This window comes from Nicotiana sylvestris, chromosome 7, assembly GCF_000393655.2.
Source record: "Nicotiana sylvestris chromosome 7, ASM39365v2, whole genome shotgun sequence".
In the NCBI taxonomy this organism is placed as follows: domain Eukaryota; kingdom Viridiplantae; phylum Streptophyta; class Magnoliopsida; order Solanales; family Solanaceae; genus Nicotiana; species Nicotiana sylvestris.
The window spans coordinates 172,121,255-172,143,815 of record NC_091063.1 but is presented as its reverse complement, the minus strand read 5'-3'; the positions used below and the strand labels follow the sequence as shown (position 1 = coordinate 172,143,815).

The window sequence follows — 22,561 nt, the reverse complement described above, 5'->3', positions numbered from 1 at the left end:
GGCAATTTCAATTTCTAATTTCAACACTCCATTTTAAATATATATTTTTGGGTATTTAATTATTTAAAATTTCACTTGTAAAAGACTTAGGTCATCTTTGGTTGATGAGAATATACTATTGAAGATCTTGGTTATCAGAACCTATATCTAAAAGACATCATTTCTTTCTCTTCTAAAAACATCCTTTCAAAAACATCAAGAAATGAAATCTACACATTTATAACAATAGTCTTACACGCATACACCTAATAATTATGAGGGAAAACTTTTTTTTTCTTCTTTCAATTTATGAATACTCATTGATTATTTTGTTGAATGGATTTTCATTGGAATGGGATGATCTTGTTAAAAAAGTCAAGCTGAAATTAAGTAATATTTCTCCATCACTTCAACATGTACTCCCCATTCTCCCCTCCATTTGTTTTTTCCAATATAATCATTGTTCTTCTTTTTCATTTTGTTTTATCATTCAAAGTGGTTAAGTTGGACAACAGGGCAGGGCAGCACGGTACACGAAGCATTCCGCATTCGTGAAGGATTGGGGAAAGAACCGTATTTTAAGATAATGTAGGCATTCTACGCTGATGCGAAAATCAATGATTAATTTCACGGCTCGAACCCGTGACCTATGGGTCGCATGAAGATAATTTTATTGTTGTTTCAAAGTGGTTAAGTTGGAAAATATTTACAAATTTGTTGAACTATGATTGAGATGAATTATTAAAATGATACGGCATTTGTAAAGAATTTGTAATTATAGTTAGTATAAGGTCAAGACCAATTAAATTTAGTGTATTTACAATATAATGCTCTTTCCATATTGGGGCGTTCTAAAATGTTTGACACCATTCTATTAGTTATATTATTCTACAGAATTTTTCAAACTTTGAAAAATTCAAATGTAACTATTCAAATATTAGACTTATTTTGATGTTTTATTAATAAATTTAACTTTTTAACCACTTCACTAATGTTCTTTTACTATCTCATTACCACTACTATAACACATAAGTTAAATATGACTATCATATAAAACGAAATTAAGAGAGTGATAAGCAAATGAGCTTTATCTGTATTCGTTTTAATTAGTGTATATTTGACTAGCAATTGTAATTATTTTCAGCCGATCGGCCAAATATGTTAAAAGCCTAATCTTTAACTGAATTACGAAATAAATCAACTTAGATTTATAAATAACAATCATATCAAAGATAGAAAAATATTTCTTTCTATGATTTCATCTTTTAAAACTAATTCAAAATACTTCAACATCTCTCATAATGTGTTCTACGCTGTTGAAAGCTAGATCCACATGAGGTGTGTAATGCATAGCTAAAAAAACGCCAGTCACTATCTGAATGACTAAACAAATACCAGCTAACGAACCGAACCCCCACCAATAACTAAGATTGCTCGGGGTTGGATAATCTATCAAATGCTGATTAAGTGTGGAGGATATAGGTTGTTTAAGAAGAGAGAGTCGTTGGTTCCTTATAGTCATTTATTTATTTATCTTTTCTATCGTGACAACTCTAGTTCCCCCACCTTTTAGCGTTCTGGGGCCCTACTATGTATTCAAATTAGAGTACCCTTTCTTCCACTTCCGAAGGATGGAGGGGGTATACAGCGAAAAAAGCGTCGAAGGGGTCGGATCACCCTGGGTTACTGAAGAGTCGTCCGACTTCTCGGTGACCGAATAAGAGAGGTTTTTACCGCTTTCTCTTCTCTCCAGCACTCTCGGACTGATCATATATTGAGTTTAAAAATAATAAGTTATTAAATTTTCCTTGTGTCTTAGAATTATGAAAACAACTACAAGCCAAAAAGTAATAAAATCAAAATTATAATTCCCAAACCTATTATGCTATCCCATTGAAACTAAATTATTTCCAGTATATTCACCAGCAAGACATAAGATATTTGTAGCAATTATGAGTAGCAAACTACGATGTATTGACTATGTTTTCTTTCGTATAATTTAGATTTATCTTTTTAAATATTTAATCTTCTATAGACTTTATTCTTGAGTCTCAGTCCCAGCTTGGTTAATATCTTTCCACTCGAGTGATTTATATTTTCTTTATATTAATTTATTTAATTTCTTTTACGTTGTTGTAGAGTAGTTGATGAATCTATATTCTAGTCATCTTTCATATTTTCTTAATTCATCACCCTTTAAAATGTAAAAATATCTAGAAAGTTTTGCTAAGTCCTATAAAAGTACGTATGTTATTCCATTCTACTTCTACTAGTGACTTTTACATGACATATAAAAAAAATACCGAAAATTAACCGAACCGTACCGATACCGAAGAGAAACCGATATGATTAGGACGGTTTCGAAAAATCTAATTTGGTTATATATAATAGAATAACCGAAAAATTGGTATGGTACAAAATTTACAAAATAACCGTTCGAACCGAACCATTGACACCCCTAAAATTGAGGTTATAGTGCTTTCATAAACTGTCTTTTGAAATAACTTTAACTTCTTTTAGCCAAGAAAGAAAAGAACCAACGATATTTCAAGCAAATGTTTCAATAGTAAACTCATGATAAAGTTCCCTTCAGATTTTTCAGAATACGTGACAATGATTGCTAAATAAAGGGTTAAAAGAAAAAGGAAAAATTAAATACAAATAGAATGGGAAAGAAAAAGGCCGCCCGAAGCATGAAGCGTCTCACGTTCACGTAGAGTACAGGGAAGGACTCACCCCAAAGGGTGTGACGTATGCAGCCTACCCTAACACGAGGTTAGTGGCCAATTCCAAGGCTTGAATCCATGACCTATATATGTCACATTGAGCTAACTTATTGTTGCTTCAAGGCCTCGCTTCACCAATACAATGGAAAAAGGAACAGAAATTTCCATATTATTTGAGTTATTTTTTACTCTCGACGATTTTCTGGGAAGTCAGAAAATTAGCTCCAACTACAATATCTATGCCAACACATGCAATTATCTGTTCTGGCATTGTACAAATGAGGACTGGTGAGTGGAAAAAGAAGCCAGATGAAACCTAGCAACCCAGCTACAGATGCCACTGTTACCATCCCTAAGCCACCATAAAAGAGGAAACAAAAACTAACATTAGTATTCTTAGGAAGAACATTCCTAAATATCAAAATTCCCATACCAAGCAACAAATGAAGCCATTAAAGGAAAGTAGGCCAAAATGTACACACTGGTGATCTGATTGAGAGACTGATATGCAACTGACTTTTTTTCATTTTTATAATATAATGGTTTTCAGGCCAGTTCGTGTGTACCTCGACAATTATATGGAATACCAGATACCAAGGGAGGATCTAGTAGCCAAGGTGTAGGTTCATTTGAACGCATAACTTTTAGTCAAGACAGGGATTTATTTGTGTAAAACCCACTGAATTGTTGAAAATATCGAACGATGAACCCATAACTCAAATAAGATAATAGGTTCAACAGTTGAAACATGAGTCCTGAACCCTTAAAATTAAAATCCTGAATCCGCCTGATACCTCCCGACCAACACAAAAACAGTTTAACTCTGCCAACCAAGCTTACGTAGATGAGAATAAATCACCTAACGATTTTTTATCTTTACTGGAATTTGAACCCCGATCTCCCATGGTTTTCTTTCACCCACTTCATTTACCTCAGCCTTGGGTGCAAGGACTGATATGTAACTTAACATGCTTGGTTGTGCGATAAAGATGCTTGATACCGAATGAATTTTAGGAACGAAGTGGCACCTATGCATATTCATGCATTTTAGTTCTTGTTGACAATTATACTTCTATCATCGGGTCACAATCTATTATATTCTCTTGAACAACATCTACTGCTACGCCTCAATTACCAGCAAATTGGGTTAGACTATATGAATCCTCATAGTCCAATTTGCCTTATTTAAGCTCATTTTAATCCAACATTATATTCTCTTGAAGCAGGCACAATATTTCTCCTAAAGAAAGATAAAACTGCTTTATTTGTCTGATTGAGACCATATGCCTAATCATGCAATCTCCTCTATTATGTGCGAAATCCCAATCGAAAAGTTGTATTGTAGCCTTGCCAAACACGCTCGGACAAAGGTAAGAAATCGGAGCTAGTGGAACCAAAGAACTGATTGCCTTGTACTTCGACATTTTTAACTTCTCCTACTATATTTATTCTTATCATGCACAAGAACCTTTGCTAGTGAAAAGAATGACATACCTGCTGTTGATATATGTATAGTGAAAAGAATAACATACCTGTCCTCCGCGAAATTATTATAGGTATGCCCAAATAGTTGCAAAAAATATGAGCAACTAGTGGAGCGGTAAGATGTCCTGCAGTTGATATATGTACAGTGTATTATACAAAAGCATCAAATGTAAAGAATATTATAGGAAAAATAAACCAACAAAAGAAAGAAGAGAGAAAAACATTAGCAAGGGCTGCCATTGTGACAAAACAGGGGATTCACCTCCCATACTAACTCAATGCATTCAAACTTCGTACATTGGAGGTCCAAGTAAGATGTGGATTATAAAAAAGAAAACGGTGGCCCGGTGCACGAAGCATCCCGTATTCACGCAGGATCCAGGGAAGGGGCGCACACCAAGGGTGTGATGTAGGCAACCTACTGGCTGATTCCACGGCTCGAACCCGTGACCTATATAGGTCACACGAAGACAACTTTACTGTAGCTCCAAGGATCCCCTTCAAATGTGGATTATGATGTGGAAAATACTTTAACAGGAAATAATCGGGAAAATATGTAAAACTAGAGTCTAAGGACTTCAATAAAGCAATTACTAAACATTAGCACGCTCTTATCGGAAGAAAAATGTGCATTTTTTTTGTGTAGGCAATTTTAGCCCCTAAAATTACAGATTTAAATGTAGTAACTCGAACAAGAAATAGATTTGATTTAGCAGAAAAAATCAAGGAAAAAGTTAAAAAGAGCCACAGAGGAACTATGAAATTGACTTGAAAACCACAAAGGTTATTATGAAAACGGGGAACTAAACAAGGTGTCATCTTCTGCCTACGTGGCAATCAAGGGGCAGCTCAGTGAGAAGAAGGGTCGATTGAATTGGAAAGTGCCATGGTAGCGGAGCATGGAGCCTACAGGGAAGAGCTTTGGAACCGTAACAGAGGGACCAAAGGAAAACCATTTGAAGTCTTGATTTCTTATTGCTTTTCTGTTAATAGGATGTTACAAAGCATTTGAAAAGCTGCCTTTTCAAGCCCAAGATATGTTAAGCTAGAGCTCATTCTTAAAAGCCCAATAAAAATGAAGCCGACTCCACCCCTGACCCCCATGAGAAAGAGGAGATGAAAGAAATAACGAATAAAAGAAGAGAGGAGATTCTACATATGAATAAATCACAGCGTAAGCATTGCTAACCTGTTCGAACAAAGAGAAAAGAAGCATATGATCCAAAGATGACCGTGTAGCCGAGCTGGAAGCCTGAAAACATAAGAAACATAAAAGCCAAGTCCGAACGCAAACTAAATATCACTTTTCCCTATGTAGTAAAAAGGCAAAACTTCTTAATCCATCCAAATATGGAGAAAGAAATATGTGGTGAACAGACGAACTTTATTTTTTTTGTTGAAGCAAGTTTATTGATATATGTCAGCTAAAGGCCGGAAAAAATTACATCCATAAAGTAGTAAGAACATCACAGAGAGTGTAATGCACAGGCAAAGTCTAGCAAGGCTTCGCACACATTTGGAACTGACATGTTGCACCAAAAACTAAGCAAGCATATACATTTGTATATGTAACAGGTGTTGGAGAGCAGAAGGAAGAAGCATTAAAGGCTAGGCATGGAATTTTTTGGGGTGACATTATTCCCAACAAAGAATCATAATGGTCCATTCATACAAGACACAAAAATGTGATGATCTATCTCATTTACTCAGTTCACACTACTACTACTACTTTGAGATCTTAGACTTCTGACATGCAAACATTTAACATAGAGACAAAGATCATACCTACAACCGCAAAAGCTTTGGGCCAGCTGCCACTTCGTTGAGCATATTCTAACAAATGATTTAAATGAGCTGCAAGCAGATAACACAAATAGTTGCACCAAATGAGGTAATGAAAAACCATCCACAGTTTCAATTAAACTAACATACTTCATCCTCAAGAATAAAAGTTAGCAAATACTATAAAACAAACAATGAATAACTTCTTCTTTTTATTTAATTTTTCAAATACCTCTTTAATGTGAATATAAATAAATTAGAATTCATCTGAGGAATCACTCTGTTTCATAGGACTAGATATAACAATGTAATGTCCTTATTTTTATGAAAATATTTGCCATTCACTATGTTGAATAGTGTCTGTGTCGTTGCATTGTCTCCATGCGAAAATAGGAGATTAGCTTAGCTTGATGTTCTAATTATACATTCCATGTATGAGTGAGCCAGTTAGCCACTATTTAGATCAATACACAGGAGAATAACAACTACGATTCAAAAAATTTAGTTTCTTTCTTAGCAGGAAATATAAGAATAAAAATTGACGAGACATGTGGTATTAATTCCCAGAAGACATATACCTTAACTCTTAAATCCTAATAATATATGCAAGTAATGTCTGGTGTTTCTTGAAAGTTTTATCTGAAAATGAAATCCTTATACAACAACAACGACGACCCAGTATAGTCCCACAAGTGGGGTCTGGGGAGGGTAGTGTGTACGCAGACCTTACCTCTACCCCATCGGGGTAGAGAGGCTGTTTCCGATAGACCCTCGGCTCAAGAAGACGAAAAGAGACACTATATCAGTACCATCAATAAAAACCATGAAAATAACATCACAAGAATCAGTGAATAAATGGAAAATCCTTATACTTACCTAAACTGAAAAATATAGGACAAAGAAACACCACTGTATAGGTGCTGAATCCTCCACAAAGAAGCAAAGGTATCATACAAGCTCTAAAAACCAGCTCTTCTGTAAGTGGGGCCTGTTAAAAAAGAAAATTGTCCAAACAAGAATTAAGCACACAATATATTTTCATGTTTATAAATTGTTGCTCTGTGAGATTTTGCTTTGACATGAATAACGCAGAAAATGCACACCATGTGATTCTTTTTTATTTATTTTTTTCTTGAAAGAAAGATAAGGAAAAGTACACACCATGTATCAATAACTTCGAAAAGATATTCACATACTAGAAGCAATTTCTCAAAACATGTTGGATTATTTGGTTGCACCTAAGAAATGGAGATCAAGATCCACATATTTATAGTTATCGGCATTCGCTGCAATTAAATTACAATAGTACTAATCTTCTTAAAAGTTAAAGCTAAACTCTCAAAATAAAAATTATTATAATGGGAGACTTGGACATATAAGCTACATTAGAAAATACTAAATACCATCATGAATCTTAATGTTTAAAATTGGTCTAACTCTTAATAAAGTATCTTGTTTTATCCTGCAGCACCACTTCTAGATATTCTTTTTGTCCTACAATAAAAATAAGTCATGTTTTATCTATTTTGTTTATGTGACAGGAGAATCTACAAGATGACATTAAAGAAGTTTAATACCAAAACATCTTGGGCTGCATGTCAAGCACATCCCCTTCGAAAGGACTGGAAAAGAGTGCATTCAGACAACACGTATTTAGTTTATTTGAACATAAATTTGACATAAGGACGAAACAAACAGGAAGCTCTTTAGAGAGATCCTTAAGTATCCCAATTCTGACATGATAACCCATTCAAGATTTAAGCATGCCTCTTGCTGAGGCAGTGCAAAGTCAATGGCTTAAGGGCTTTAGTGTAGGCAACAGAAATTGAGATATAGTCACTGTATCACACCTCCTATATGCTGATGCGTCATAGACAGTTTTGAGAAAAGGTTAGATACTTGCAAAAACAATATTTGTCAATGGGAGGCAGGTCGACATTATTCATCAGCATACTGGACAATATTTCCACATACTTCATGTCACTTTACCATCCCCAGCAAAGTCCTCAAGCGGCTAGACAGAATCAGGAAAAATTTCCTATCGGAAGGGAATAGCTCGCAGCATAAATACTACTAACTGCTAAAATGAGAGAGAGTTATGTCGCTAAAATTACAAGGTGGTCTAGGAGTTAGGAAGCCGGATAGGCAACTCTCCCTTGAAAACCACTTCCCCAGATTTGGCAATCAATGCCTGCTTGCATTTTCTGGTGTATCTGGACAAAGAGAAATAGCAAATGTTTTGATGGAACTTCAAATCCTAAACACTCTCTAAGTGCTAGGTGTCTCTTAAACCTTTTTCTCTGGAGCAATTTACAACATGTCACTAATATTAAAACAACTCCTTGATTTTGCTGGCTCCTTTATTCTGTTTGTCTGCACTCTTGTAATGGAGCCACTCTTTTCTAATTTCTGCATCCGTTAATGAAATCCCCTAACTTCATAAAAAGAATCAGACAAACTAAAATGGAGTTGATGGAGTACGTAATATTTGCTTCAAAGAGATTACTATAAAGAAGACCTGATCTTTACCCCCCCCCCCCCCAACCACTCTAAGTTACTTGGACTCGGGTGCGGATGTCAGAATATGAGTGCGGATCTAGAGGTCTGATCCTTCATGATCTAAATTTTAAGATTCGGGGGTACGGATCCGAGTATGAATACAGGTGCGGCGATTCGTTTAGAAATAACTGAAATATTGATCAAGAGGAGAATCCCAAAAGAAGACAAAAGGAAAAGGACTGACATAGAAATTTCTATATACAAGGTATTCCATTTTCTTTAATTTCACCTAGCTTTTGTTTTGATTTCAGAAATCATTATATATGTCCCAAATTTTCCTTTTTGGTCAAAGTACCAAAGGTCGATTGACTCCAGTACGGATCCCACACCCGCACTCACGTCGTGTCGACACGGGTGCGGTACCAAAAGTGAAGAGTCCGAGCAACTTAGCCCCCACCACCCCGAAAATAAAAAGAAACAAAAGACTCGATATATTTCTAGTTTGATGTTACCACACACTATATACGAAAATGCATCTATATCTATATACCAAATATGCAGGAAATTTTGGTACAAAAGCTACAAGAAAACTAAGCTAGTAAGAATAGAAGTTTGAGGGTACAATAATTATTGATCTCGCGATCATGAAATAGAAGGACTAGAATAAATCTTGATCCTGAAACGAAAATCAGATAGGCAACTGCATTAACATAGTGAACAGAGAAGGTAACAAGCTTAACGTTAAAGTTACTGACCACAAGATAATTACGCCATGCTGAAATATCAGAAGCCAGTGAAAAGGTCGATTCAATAAATTCACAAACAATATTTTTAATACTGTCAAGTGACAAGCTTCTTCCATTTTCCCGATCTTCTTGGCCAGAGTCTAGCAACAATAACAGCTTGAGGATCAAGGTGCCAGCGTACATTAAGGAAGTCAATGTAAGAGGAAAGACGACAGCTTGCCACTGTTTTAAACATAAAATTGCATTTCAGCAATCAGTCACCATTTCTCGATCTGCGAATCATAAAAGAGCAGAACTTGATAACAAACACATGCAGAGCTTTGTCTCATGCATAATAATTTATCTAATGAAGATCTGATACTTACCATATGATCCAATCTGATGCCATAAACACTGTAAAGGTGAGATTTACCCCACTGAATCTGAAAGATCCGAAAAACATATCAGATCGAGAATATAAAAAGAAGTTGCTGGTAAATGAAACTTTGCATAAAATTTTAGACATCAATGATTTGCTCATGGACGAATGGACCCTGATTATGCAAAACCAAGATGGGTCCTGGCTTCCAGAAAAATCTAAGTATTTAGTTTAAGAGCTACATAAGAGATAATACATATCCTAACTGACAATTAGAATGGAAATATACACAAGCCGACAGAAAAAACTCACACATATACAAAGAGGTTCCTTTTGAAACCTCTGCTTAATATGGACAATATGGAAGGATAGGAATTCCAAATGTTTTGAAAGAAAAGCAGTTGCATTTCATTGAAGAAAATATTCCAAATAGTTGCTGGAGCACTCTCCCTTCTTTTTTCCCTAATTAAACCTCACCTTTCATTCTTTTTAGTCTGTGGATTATTACCCATATACGTGACATTACTTGTCAACTCTTTGTAGCATGTAAGTCATCATCCTAGATGAACATACTTGTCCTCGGGGACAAAAAATACGAAGGTACAATCATATATCAACAAGAACACTATGAAGACGTAATACTAAGGTAAAGTGTGTTGGTTGTATCTTCTTACTTGCTTTATTTGTAAATAATAATTCTGGAGAAAAAAAAGTTAGCGTATAAACGTAAATATAAATGAAACAGTAATTAATTCGAGTCCACTGAATTTACAGTATTTCCTTAAGGAATTTAATCCCCTCCTAGTACCCAAGGTTATGGATTATTTCCTCCCATGATAGAACGAATTACACACTGGTGTAGCGGTACTTCAAACCCCAGTGTTTCAGCGAACACAAAGTTCGGTAGCAAATCACACTTACGGTTGCTTTGTTTTTTGAAGTTTAAAAACAATGCAGAACAAAGGAGGAGAACTCAGAAGTCGAATGGAAATTCTGAGAGGAAGGACTGCAATTTATAGCCAAACATTAAGTGTAAACTGAAGAGAAGGCAAATTGCTCGTTTCTGTTTTCTGTGCGTTTTTCCAACAAGCTGCTGCATATATTTATAGTGCAACCAGCTGATGAAATGTCATTCATTTGCTCATGGTGGAGCATGCACTAGGCTGCTATTGGAGCAATCACTTGGAACACTTGCTATTATGGAGCAAGCACTTGGCCATGGTGGGAGAAGCACTAGGCTGCCGGAACACTTGGATTTTATCCACGGATTGGAAAACATCCGTTACAAAACCGGATAATATTACATTAATATTTACATTAACAAATAAATTTGGTCCCAAAAATTAATCAATCGATCGATCATTTGACCAAATCCAAATCTGAATCCGCGAAGCCGAGCCGAGCAACAACGCCGCCAGGCTAGCCTTCTTCTTAACTCTTTAAGAGCTACAAGAAGAGCAATTGTATATATACCCACCAAAATCCTTTTCCTCTTCCAATATGGGACAATGTCTCGTTGTCAAGGAAGGGAATCTTAAAATTTTACTCAAAAATTTCATTTTCCCTCCATTTCTCATTCACCCTCTTTTTAAGACTTTTTCATCTTAAAAAGAAATTCAACAATCCCCCACATGAACGGGGAATGGCTATATCACGGAAGTATGCATGAAAAACTTGTGTGATTCGCAAGCAAGGATTAATTGCATCTGGATAAGTAGGTTTCCCTCTGAACTTTCCGTAGTGAACTTATGTCGGATATACTCGGTCGATCGGTAGATTTGATATCTTTGAACCGTCGAACTTTAGTGTATACCTAGACAACCATAAGTCACACAATCAACCCTTAACCGTCTTTGGTTCTCATTGTTGTGTTCGTTTCAGCCATGAACACCGCCTGGTTTCATTAGTGCATAGAGAATTGGCCTTGCAAAATTCTCCTTGAAGCGGCTAACACTTCACACTTACATAGGTGATTCCTAAACGTGTCATCACGTAGATACACTATTTGATATACCCTGTATCAAATTTAGAAATCATTAAAAAGCCTTAATGTTTTATCCTTGGTACTGAACATTGTCTCAGGACCAAAATTTTTGTTGACAATGTTTGTTGAGTTTCTTTTTAAGATGAAAAAGTCTTAAAAAGAGGGTGAATGGGAAATGGAGGGAAAATGAAATTTTTGAGTAAAATTTTAAGATTCCCTTCCTTGACAATGAGACATTGTCCCATATTGGAAGAGGGGATTTTGGTGGGTATACATACAATTGCTCTTCTTGTAGCTCTTAAAGAGTTAAGAAGAAGGTAAGCCTCGCGCCGTCGTAGTCGTCGTCGCTCGCTCGACTTGGCTACGACTACGGATTCGGATTCGGTCAAACGATCGATTGATTAATTTTTTGGACCAAATTTATTTGTTAATAGTAAATATTATCCGTTTTTGTAACGAATGTTTTCCAATCTGTGGATAGAATCCAAGTGTTCCAGCAGCCTAGTGCTTCTCCCACCATGGCCAAGTGTTTGCTCCATAATAGCAAGTGATTGCTCCAATAGCAGCCTAGTGCATGCTCCACCATGAGCAAATGAATGACATTTCATCAGCTGGTTGCACAATAAATATGTGTAGCAGCTTGTTGGAAAAACGAACAGAAAAAAAAGAGCAATCTGCCTTCTCTTCATTTTACACTCAACGTTTGGCTATAAATTGCAGTACTTCCTCTCGGAATTTCCATTCGACTTCTGAGTTCTCCTCATTTGTTCTGCATTGTTTTTAACTACAACCAAAGTAACCGTAAGTGTAATTTGCTACCGAACTTTGTGTTCGTTGAAACACTGGGGTTTGAAGAACCGCTACACCAGTGTGTAATTCGTTCTATCCTGGGAGAAAATAATCCATAACCTTGGGTACTAGGAGGGAATTAAATTCCTTAAGGACACTGTGAATTCAGTGGGCTCGAATTAATTACTGTTTCGTTTATATTTACGTTTATTCGCTAATTTTATTTTCTCCAGAATTATTATTTACAAATACAGCAAGTAAGAAGATACAACCAACAAGCATAAGGAATTTAATCTTTATTTCTGTATTTGTGATATACTTACAATTCTAAAGACTAAAATCTTTGTGGTTTTGTCTACCTCCGTTTTGGACATTAAAGCCTTCGTGGCGTTTTGTTGAAGATTAAAATCTACGTGATTTTTTACTCCAGTTTTAAAGCCTTCGTGGCAGTTTGTTGGAGATTAAAATCTACGTGATTTTTTTTACTCCAAGTTTAACCGTTTGTTTGTGTTATTCTTTTACACAAAAAATGGCAAATGACAACGGAAACCGAGCTGTTCCGATGGTGACTGCCAACGCATCGACAAGCCGAACACCGGCAGAAAAACCCAAAAAATTTTCTGGGATTGATTTCAAGCGCTGGCGGCAGAAGATTTTCTTCTACTTGACTAGGTTATGTCTACCGAAGTTCATCAAGGAAGATGTTCCTGATCTGCCCGATGAAACTCCAGAGAATGAACGCTTTCTCGTTCTTGAGGCGTGGAAGCATTCTGACTTTTTATGCAAAAATTATATTCTTAGCGGACTGGAGGATAATTTGTATAACGTCTACAGTAATGTGGAGACGTCAAAAGAACTGTGGATTACGCTTGAAAGAAAATACAAACCTGAAGATGCCGGGATGAAGAAATTCGTTGCCGCAAAATTTTTGGACTACAAAATGGTAGATAGCAAGTCTGTTATTACCCAAGTCCAGAAATTGCAAGTGATTATTCATGATCTACTTGCTGAAGGTATATATAAAATGAATACTGATGTTGAAAGTAAAATTTTTAGTATTTTTACTAACGGAATTTTCATTGAAGGTCTTGTTATCAATGAAGCATTCCAAGTTGCAGCAATTATTGAGAAGCTGCCTCCTTTGTGGAAGGATTTTAAGAACTACTTGAAACACAAACGAAAGGAGATGTCCCTGAAGATCTCATTGTTCGGTTGAGAATCGAAGAGGACAACAAAGCAGCTGAAAAGAAAGGCCGTGGAAACTCAACAATAATGGGAGCAAATATTGTTGAGGATAATTCTCAAATTAAGAGAAAGAGGAAGCAGGCTTCTGGGCCAAGAAATAACCCAAGCAAGAAGCGGTTCAATGGAAATTGCTACAACTGTGGAAAAGATGGACACAGATCTGTAAAGTGTCGTGCTCCAAAGAAAGACAAGAAGAAGGGTCAAGCAAACATGGTTGAAAAGCACGAAGATATTGATGACTTATGTGCTATGCTTTCTGAATGCAACCTGGTAGGAAATCCTAAGGAGTGGTGGATTGATTCTAGAGCCACTCGCTATGTTTGTGCTGTGAGGGAAGCATTTTCAACATATGCTTCTGCTGGACCCAAAGAGACGCTTTCTATAGAAAATGCTGCTACAGCAAAAATTGAAGGATATGAGAAGATATTTCTCAAGATGACTTCTGGCAAGGTCATGACTTTGAACAACGTCCTTCATGTTCCCGAAATTAGGAAGAACTTAGTCTCTACTGGACTTCTTGTAAAGCACAGTTTCAAGTGCGTTTTTGTATCCGACAAGGTGGTGATAAGTAAGAACGAAATGTTTGTAGGAAAAAGTTACCTTACTGAGGGCTTTTTCAAGCTGAATGTAATAGTTGTCGAAAATAATAATAAAACTTCAGCTTCTTCTTACTTACTTGAGTCAAATGATTTATGGCATGTACGTTTGGGTCATGTCAATTATAAAACCTTGCGGAAAATGATTAACTTAGAAGTATTGCGTAAGTTTGAATGCGAAAAATCAAAATGTCAAATATATGTGGAATCAAAGTATGTTAAACATCCTTATAAGTCGGTTAAAAGGAATTCAAATCCTTTAAACTTAATTCACATAGATATTTGTGACATGTAGTCAATACCATCTCGCGGAGGAAAGAAGTATTTCATAACTTTTATTGACGACAGTACTCGATATTGCTATGTTTACTTACTTAATAGTAAAGATGAAGCAATAGACGCATTCAAGCAATACAAAAATGAAGTTGAAACACAACTTAACAAGAAAGTCAAAATGATAAGAAGTGATAGGGGTGATGAATATGAATCTCCTTTTGAAGAAATATGTCTAGAATATGGAATTATTCATCAAACAACAGCCCCTTACACGCCCTAATCTAATGGGATTGCGGAAAGAAAAAATCGTTCATTAAAGGAGATGATGAACGCATTGCTGATAAGTTCTGGTTTGCCACCGAACTTGTGGGGGGAAGCCGTTCTTACGGCTAACCGGATACTAAATCGAGTACCTCATAGCAAAACGCAATCCATTCCATATGAAAAATAGAAAGGAAGGAAGCCCAACTTGAATTATTTGAAAGTGTGGGGATGTTTGGCAAAAGTGCAAGTTCCTAAACCCAAAAGGGTAAAAATAGGACCAAAAACAGTTGATTGTGTTTTCATAGGATATGCGACCAATAGTAAAGCATATCGATTTCTGGTTCATAAATTAGAAAATCCCGACATTCGCAAAAATACAGGGGCTGTTGTTGGGGCGTCTTTGGCGTCTTTGGCTTTACGATAGAAAGCTCGCCGGAGAAAGCTAGGTGTCGTAGGTAAGCTCTATTTGGCCCGGAGCATTGATTTCCCATAACGAATAGGCTAGCTCTATCTCTCAATTACCTATCCTATGCTCGAGAAGGTCCTTCAGTTCCGCATACCCTTTGACAACAAGTCTTGTCTTAAATTTATCAATAGTGCTTACCTACGACGCTTGGCTTTCTCCGGCGAGCTTTCTATCGTAAAGCCAAAAACGCCCCAACAACAACCCCTGTATTTTTGTGAATGTCGGGATTTTCTAATTTATGAACCAGAAATCGATATGCTTTACTATTGGTCGCATATCCTATGAAAACACAATCAACTGTTTTCGGTCCTATTTTTACCCTTTTGGGTTTAGGAACTTGCACTTTTGCCAAACATCCCCACACTTTCAAATAATTCAAGTTGGGCTTCCTTCCTTTCTATTTTTCATATGGAATGGATTGTGTTTTGCTATGGGGTACTCGATTTAGTATCCGGTTAGCCGTAAGAACGACTTCCTCCCACAAGTTCGGTGGCAGACCAGAACTTATCAACAATGCGTTCATCATCTCCTTTAATGAACGATTTTTTCTTTCTGCAATCCCATTGGACTGGGGCGTGTAAGGGGCAGTTGTTTGATGAATAATTCCATATTCTAAACATATTTGTTCAAAAGGAGATTCATATTCACCACCCCTATCACTTCTTATCATTTTGATTTTCTTGTTAAGTTGCGTTTCAACTTCATTTTTGTATTGCTTGAATGCGTCTATTGCTTCATCTTTACTATTAAGTAAGTAAACATAGCAATATCGAGTACTATCGTCAATAAAAGTTATGAAATACTTCTTTCCACCGCGAGATGGTATTGACTTCATGTCACAAATATCTGTGTGAATTAAGTCTAAAGGATTTGAATTCCTTTCAACCGACTTATAAGGATGTTTAACATACTTAGATTCCACACATATTTGACATTTTGATTTTTCGCATTCAAACTTAGGCAATACTTCCAAGTTAATCATTTTTCGCAAGGTTTTATAATTGACATGACCCAAACGTACATGCCATAAATCATTTGACTCAAGTAAGTAAGAAGAAGCTGAAGTTTTATTATTATTTTCGACAACTATTACATTCAGCTTGAAAAGGCCCTCAGTAAGGTAATCTTTTCCTACAAACATTTCGTTCTTACTTATCACCACCTTGTCGGATACAAAAACGCACTTGAAACTGTGCTTTACAAGAAGTCCAGTAGAGACTAAGTTCTTCCTAATTTCGGGAACATGAAGGACGTTGTTCAAAGTCATGACCTTGCCAGAAGTCATCTTGAGAAATATCTTCCCATATCCTTCAATTTTTGCTGTAGCAGCATTTTCCATAGAAAGCGTCTCTTTGGGTCCAGCAGAAGCATATGTTGAAAATGCTTCCCTCACAGCACAAACATGGCGAGTGGCTCTAGAATCAATCCACCACTCCTTAGGATTTCCTACCAGGTTGCATTCAGAAAGTATAGCACATAAGTCATCAATATCTTCGTGCTTTTCAACCATGTTTGCTTGACCCTTCTTCTTGTCTTTCTTTGGAGCACGACACTTTACAGATCTGTGTCCAACTTTTCCACAGTTGTAGCAATTTCCATTGAACCGCTTCTTGCTTGGGTTATTACTTGGCCCAGGAGCCTGCTTCCTCTTTCTCTTAATTTGAGAATTATCCTCAACAATATTTGCTTCCATTATTGTTGAGTTTCCACGACCTTTCTTTTCAGCTGCTTTGTTGTCCTCTTCGATTCTCAACCGAACAATGAGATCTTCAGGGACATCTCCTTTCGTTTGTGTTTCAAGTAGTTCTTGAAATCCTTCCACAAAGGAGGCAGCTTCTCAGTAATTGCTGCAACTTGGAATGCTTCATTGATAACAAGACCTTCAATGAAAATTCCATTAGTAAAAATACTAAAATTTTTACTTTCAACATCAGTATTCATTTTATATATACCTTCAGCAAGTAGATCATGAATAATCACTTGCAATTCCTGGACTTGGGTAATAACAGACGTGCTATCTACCATTTTGTAGTCCAAAAGTTTTGCGGCAACGAATTTATTCATCCCGGCATCTTCAGTTTTGTATTTTCTTTCAAGCGTAATCCACAGTTCTTTTGATGTCTCCATATTACTGTAGACGTTATACAAATTATCCTCCAGTCCGCTAAGAATATAATTCTTGCATAAAAAGTCAAAATGCTTCCACGCCTCAATCACGAGAAAGCGTACATTCTCTGGAGTTTTATCGGGCAGATCAGGAACATCTTCCTTGATGAACTTCGGTAGATATAATGTAGTCAAGTAGAAGAAAATCTTCTGCTGCCAGCGCTTGAAATCAATCCCGGAAAATTTTTCGGGTTTTTCTGCCGGTGCCAACGCCGGTGTTCGGCTTGTCGATGCGTTGGCAGTCACCATCGGAACAGCTCGGTTTCCGTTGTCATTTGCCATTTTTTGTGTAAAAGAATAACACAAACAAACGTTTAAACTTGGAGTAAAAAAAATCACGTAGATTTTAATCTCCAACAAACTGCCACGAAGGCTTTAAAACTGGAGTAAAAAATCACGTAGATTTTAATCTCCAACAAAACGCCACGAAGGTTTTAATCTCCAAAACGGGAGGAGACAAAACCACAAAGATTTTAGTCTTCAGAATTGTAAGTATACCACAAATACAGAAATAAAGATTAAATTCCTTATGCTTGTTGGTTGTATCTTCTTACTTGCTGTATTTGTAAATAATAACTCTGGAGAAAATAAAATTAGCGAATAAACGTAAATATAAACAAAACAGTCATTAATTCGAGCCCACTGAATTCACAGTGTCCTTAAGGAATTTAATCCCCTCCTAGTACCCAAGGTTATGGATTATTTTCTCCCAGGATAGAACAAATTACACACTAGTGTAGCTAGGGGTGTGCATACGAATCGGTTTATCGATAAATCGAATCAATTATTTGTTATCGATTTATCGATTTCGAAATTTTCCTTATCGAGTTATCGATTTCGATTTCGATTTTGTCTTCTTCGGTTATCGGTTTATCGATAAACCGATAAGATATACTAAAAAGACAAATATACCCTTATTCTATAATACACTTTCCTTTACCCTAAGTCCCTAACCCTATTATTTCCTCTACCCATTCTTCAGCGCCGCTTTTACCTTTCTCCCTCTCTCCCGTGAACTGCAAACCCAGCAGAGAAACTGAACTCCGACGAACTCCGGCGACTTCAATAGTACGTTTCTCCCTCTCTCTCCGTGCCTTTGTTAAAGCTATCCTAAATGCCATCGTGTACACATAATGAACTGGGAATTCAGTAGCATTTTTTAGTGAACATCACCAGCAGCCAACAACTTGATTTTTCTCATAGTATAATCGATTAAACCAGTGGCCAACATTAAGGATGATATAATTGAACTCATTGATTTGGCTTGTCCAATTTTTATCAACTTGGTCAAGATAAATGTTGAAGACTCCATCGTGCGTATGATCATCAAAGTTTAATTTGACCAACAGTGGTGACCAAAATGTTGCGATGGTAAAGTTGTATGATGTGTATTTCCACCTTTTGAAATTGACGTCAAAATTAGCCGTGATGATGTATTTTTTTTATACCGTTGGAGTGTTGGTGGCATACATTTGATCCCTTACTTTAGTTTCGTTGCATGTGCTTGTTGACACAAATTTTATGTTATAAACGGTGTTTGTCTTATTTTAGCTTCTTTTTGTCCATATTAGTTAAGCGTGTTTATAGCGATATACTTTCCGTGTAATCCCGCAAATTTTTTTATTGATGTAATCGATAACCGAATCGATAAGCCCCAAAAATCGATAAATCGAAATTGAAAAAATCGAAACTTTATTGAAACGATAACGATAAGCATATGTACAAATCAATAATCGATAGGTAATTATCGATAAGGGTCAAAATCGAATGCACACCCCTAGGTGAAGCAATACTTCAAACCCCAGTGTTTCAGCGAACACAAAGTTTGGTAGCAAATCACACTTACGGTTGCTTTGTTTTTTGAAGTTTAAAAACAATTCAGAACAAAGGAGGCGAACTCAGAAGTCGAATGGAAATTCTGAGAGGAAGGACTGCAATTTATAGCCAAACGTTGAGTGTAAACTGAAGAGAAGGCAGATTGCTCGTTTTTGTTTTTTGTGTATTTTTCCAACAAGCTGCTACATATATTTATAGTGCAGCCAGCTAATGAAATGTCATTCATTTGCTCATGGTGGAGCATGCACTAGGCTGCTATTGGAGCAATCACTTGGAGCACTTGCTATTATGGAGCAAGCACTTGGCCATGGTGGGAGAAGCACTAGGCTGCTGGAACACTTGGATTTTATCCACGGATTGGAAAACATCCGTTACAAAACCGGATAATATTACATTAATATTTACATTAACAAATAAATTTGGTCCAAAAATTTAATCAATCGATCGATCACTTGACCAAATCCAAATCCAAAGTCGAAGCCGAAGCCGAAGCCGTAGCCGTAGCCGAGCGACGACAGCGGCGACGGCGCAAGGCTTGCCTTCTTCTTAACTCTTTAAGAGCTACAAGAAGAGCAATTGTATATACCCACCAAAATCCTTTTCCTCTTCCAATATGGGACAATGTCTCATTGTCAAGAGAGGGAACCTTAAAATTTTACTCAAAAATTTCATTTTCTCTCCATTTCCTATTCACCCTATTTTCAAGACTTTTTCATCTTAAAAAGAAACTCAACAAAGTGATATATCAGCAAGAACACTATGAAGACTTAATGTATATGACAATTATGAACAGAAAAAAGAAGTAGAATTTAAAATTGAGCTTCTGTTAACTCGGATTAAGAAGCATCCTTCCTCACTTGTTTAGCCTTTATAGAATAGAAGTTACAGAAAAACACTCTGACGCAAGATAGCCGTCCACTTAGTATAATGTTCCTATCTCTTATAAAAGTTGGGAACTTACAGTAAAATGTTTCTATGGAAAAGTTTTCCGCAAAAATGTTTACCCGTAGAAAATCACTTTCTTGATCATATTACCATTTTGGGTGTGTATAAAGTGGCACGCTTACGGTAATTGTACAAGCTGTAGTATAGGGTATGAGACTAATATTTAGATGATTGCGTAAATGCTGACAACAATGCCTAAGGGTTGATTGAAACAGAGTAGGAGTGAAGTCAGTTTTCCCATTTTAGTAGAAAATATTTTACAGAGAAAGTCATTTTCCAGATCACAACATAGCCAAACACTGGAAACAATGAAATACGCTAAATTGCTTATATAGGCCAGGACGAAGGATCATGGTACAGTTATGATTTGGTTCATTCTATTGGAATGATTAATCCCAGCATAAAATCATACTACAATGTTTGGTTGGTCCCATAAGCAAAAATAATCAGCGCATAACAATCCCTCCATCATTAAGCATCTCATAAGCAATCCATGCGGCACTATAATCTGCATAACTAACATGTGAACCAAACTACCCCTTAAGTTAACTAAACTCATCATCCTCCTCACCCAAGAGTATCTGTCCTTGGCATTAATTCCTCAAATTAACTGAACATATGAATTGAATTCTCTGATTGTATGTAACATAGCGGCACAGACTATCATATTCTTGAATAAACATAGTGAGCCTTTCAGAAGGGAAAAAAGAACTAATTTTTTTTTAGTAAAAGCCTAGAAAAGAATGACATCATTTCCTTATCAGTCAGTTCCAAAAGGAACGGGCACCTTTCTAATTCTGAAAACAATTTACCCTCGAATTTCAAGCTTTACCTTTAATGACAAGTTTTTATAGCCACACTTGAGGTGTACTCTAACTGCCTAAATACATGTTTCAAAAGTGACAGCTTCGCTTCTCGAGATTCAAACTGTGTGAACTTTGACGAACATTTTAAGATCTACTTTTCATTATATTGACACGAGAAGAATTGCAACTTATTGTACTTTTCATAAAGTTTTGAACATCTAAACTTTAAATTTAAACTATTAAGTTGATTTAATCTAATTTAGCTTCAAAGATTAGTCAAATTGACTCTCAAAAAGCTAAAAGTGTCGCATAAATTTAGAACGGAGAGAGCAGCATATCAAATTATGTCATAAAAATGGAATCAGAATATCTAAAAAGAAAATCTTACAGGGAGGATAAGAGAGCAAGCAATGAGCGAGAAAACAGAGGAAATGGCGGCGCATATGAACCGTCGGATCATGTATGATTGAAACGAATCAGGCGGCGGTAAACGGAGAATCAACGTCGGAGAATACAAAATTGCAACATAGAAAATTGCCAACGCAATACACGTAATCACCGCCAATGATTTCGACATCTCACTGTCGCCGCCGTCGCTGACGGCGTCGCCGGTAAATGCTGCTTCCACCAGATTTTCAGACGGATTTATTAGCAAGTACATTATAAATAGTACATAAATTACAACTACACACAGATTCCTTAAAAAAGCCTCTGTAACTGTAAGTATTTATTAGTTTTGTAATTTCGTACTTCACAAGGGCAATTTCGTCATTTTGTAATTCTCAGAATCAGTTTTTACTAAATTTCATAATGGGACCATTGAGTTTTGATTTGTGTAATTTGGTGTTTGAAGATTTCGATACCTTAATTTTGCCCCTATAAGTTTGACAAAACAAAGAAGCACATCTCAATATATTGCTCTTTGCATCTTGTACATATTTTTTCTTACTAATTGATTTAAAAATATTTGACAATTACTTATGCACAGAGCTGTCAAAATGGGCTTGGACCAGCCTAACTCAGCTCGCTACTCGGGTAGGGTTGGGCTAGATTTTTTTGAGCCCATTTAAAATTGAGGATTATAAACCCGGCCCAAGTCAGCCCGCTGGCCCTTGACACTTGACCGAGGCTGGGCTTGGGTCGGCCTGTGGGCCAAAAAATAATTATTATTAAATATTTAATATTTAAAAAAATAAAAACTAAAAAAACTATTAACTATAATCCTCATTCCCCAACCCTAGATTATTCATTTACCCTTCCATATCAACTAGAATTTAGATTTTTGACACGCATGTAATATGACAAAATTAATTTTTCTTTTGCTTAATTAGTAACGAACTCAAAAAGTTTAGGTGGCCAATAATAATATTTTTAAAAAAAAAAATATTACTTTAAGTGGCCATGATTAGTTTGGATTACTTTGATATATTATTAATAATATTTAAAATGCTCTTCAGTATAGAAAAAGATCAATTTTAAATACAAAAATAATTGACCACTAGCTAATTTCAGGAATTTTAAAATTTTTATGGACTATAATGATGAAATCAACAAATGATGTTAATCCTAATTAAAAAACCTCAGCGTATAAACTTATTGAAGCAATCTCTGAA

The 22,561-nt window shown here is 36.2% G+C and overlaps 1 protein-coding gene across 1 annotated transcript; it reads right to left on the bottom strand.

Moving 5' to 3' along the window:
- Positions 1-2,522: 2,522 nt before the first annotated feature.
- Positions 2,523-21,643, bottom strand: LOC104222669 (CAAX prenyl protease 2). The gene is made up of 8 exons (XM_070150937.1): positions 21,337-21,643; positions 9,583-9,639; positions 9,227-9,439; positions 6,849-6,960; positions 5,976-6,044; positions 5,380-5,442; positions 4,238-4,315; positions 2,523-3,057 (listed from the first exon to the last, which is right to left on the bottom strand). The coding sequence occupies exons 1-8, from the start codon at positions 21,607-21,609 to the stop codon at positions 2,924-2,926; spliced, it is 999 nt and encodes a 332-aa protein (XP_070007038.1). The 5' UTR covers positions 21,610-21,643; the 3' UTR covers positions 2,523-2,923.
- Positions 21,644-22,561: the final 918 nt, after the last annotated feature.

Excerpts from the sequence above, each read along its gene's own strand:
- LOC104222669 (XM_070150937.1), bottom strand. The coding sequence starts at position 21,609 with ATGTACTTGCTAATAAATCCGTCTGAAAATCTGGTGGAAGCAGCATTT. Across the intron at positions 9,640-21,336 it reads CTTGCTCTCTTATCCTCCCT|ATTCAGTGGGGTAAATCTCA; the intron begins GTAAGATTTTCT and ends CGGATCTTTCAG. Across the intron at positions 6,045-6,848 it reads TCCTATATTTTTCAGTTTAG|CTCATTTAAATCATTTGTTA; the intron begins GTAAGTATAAGG and ends ATCTGCTTGCAG.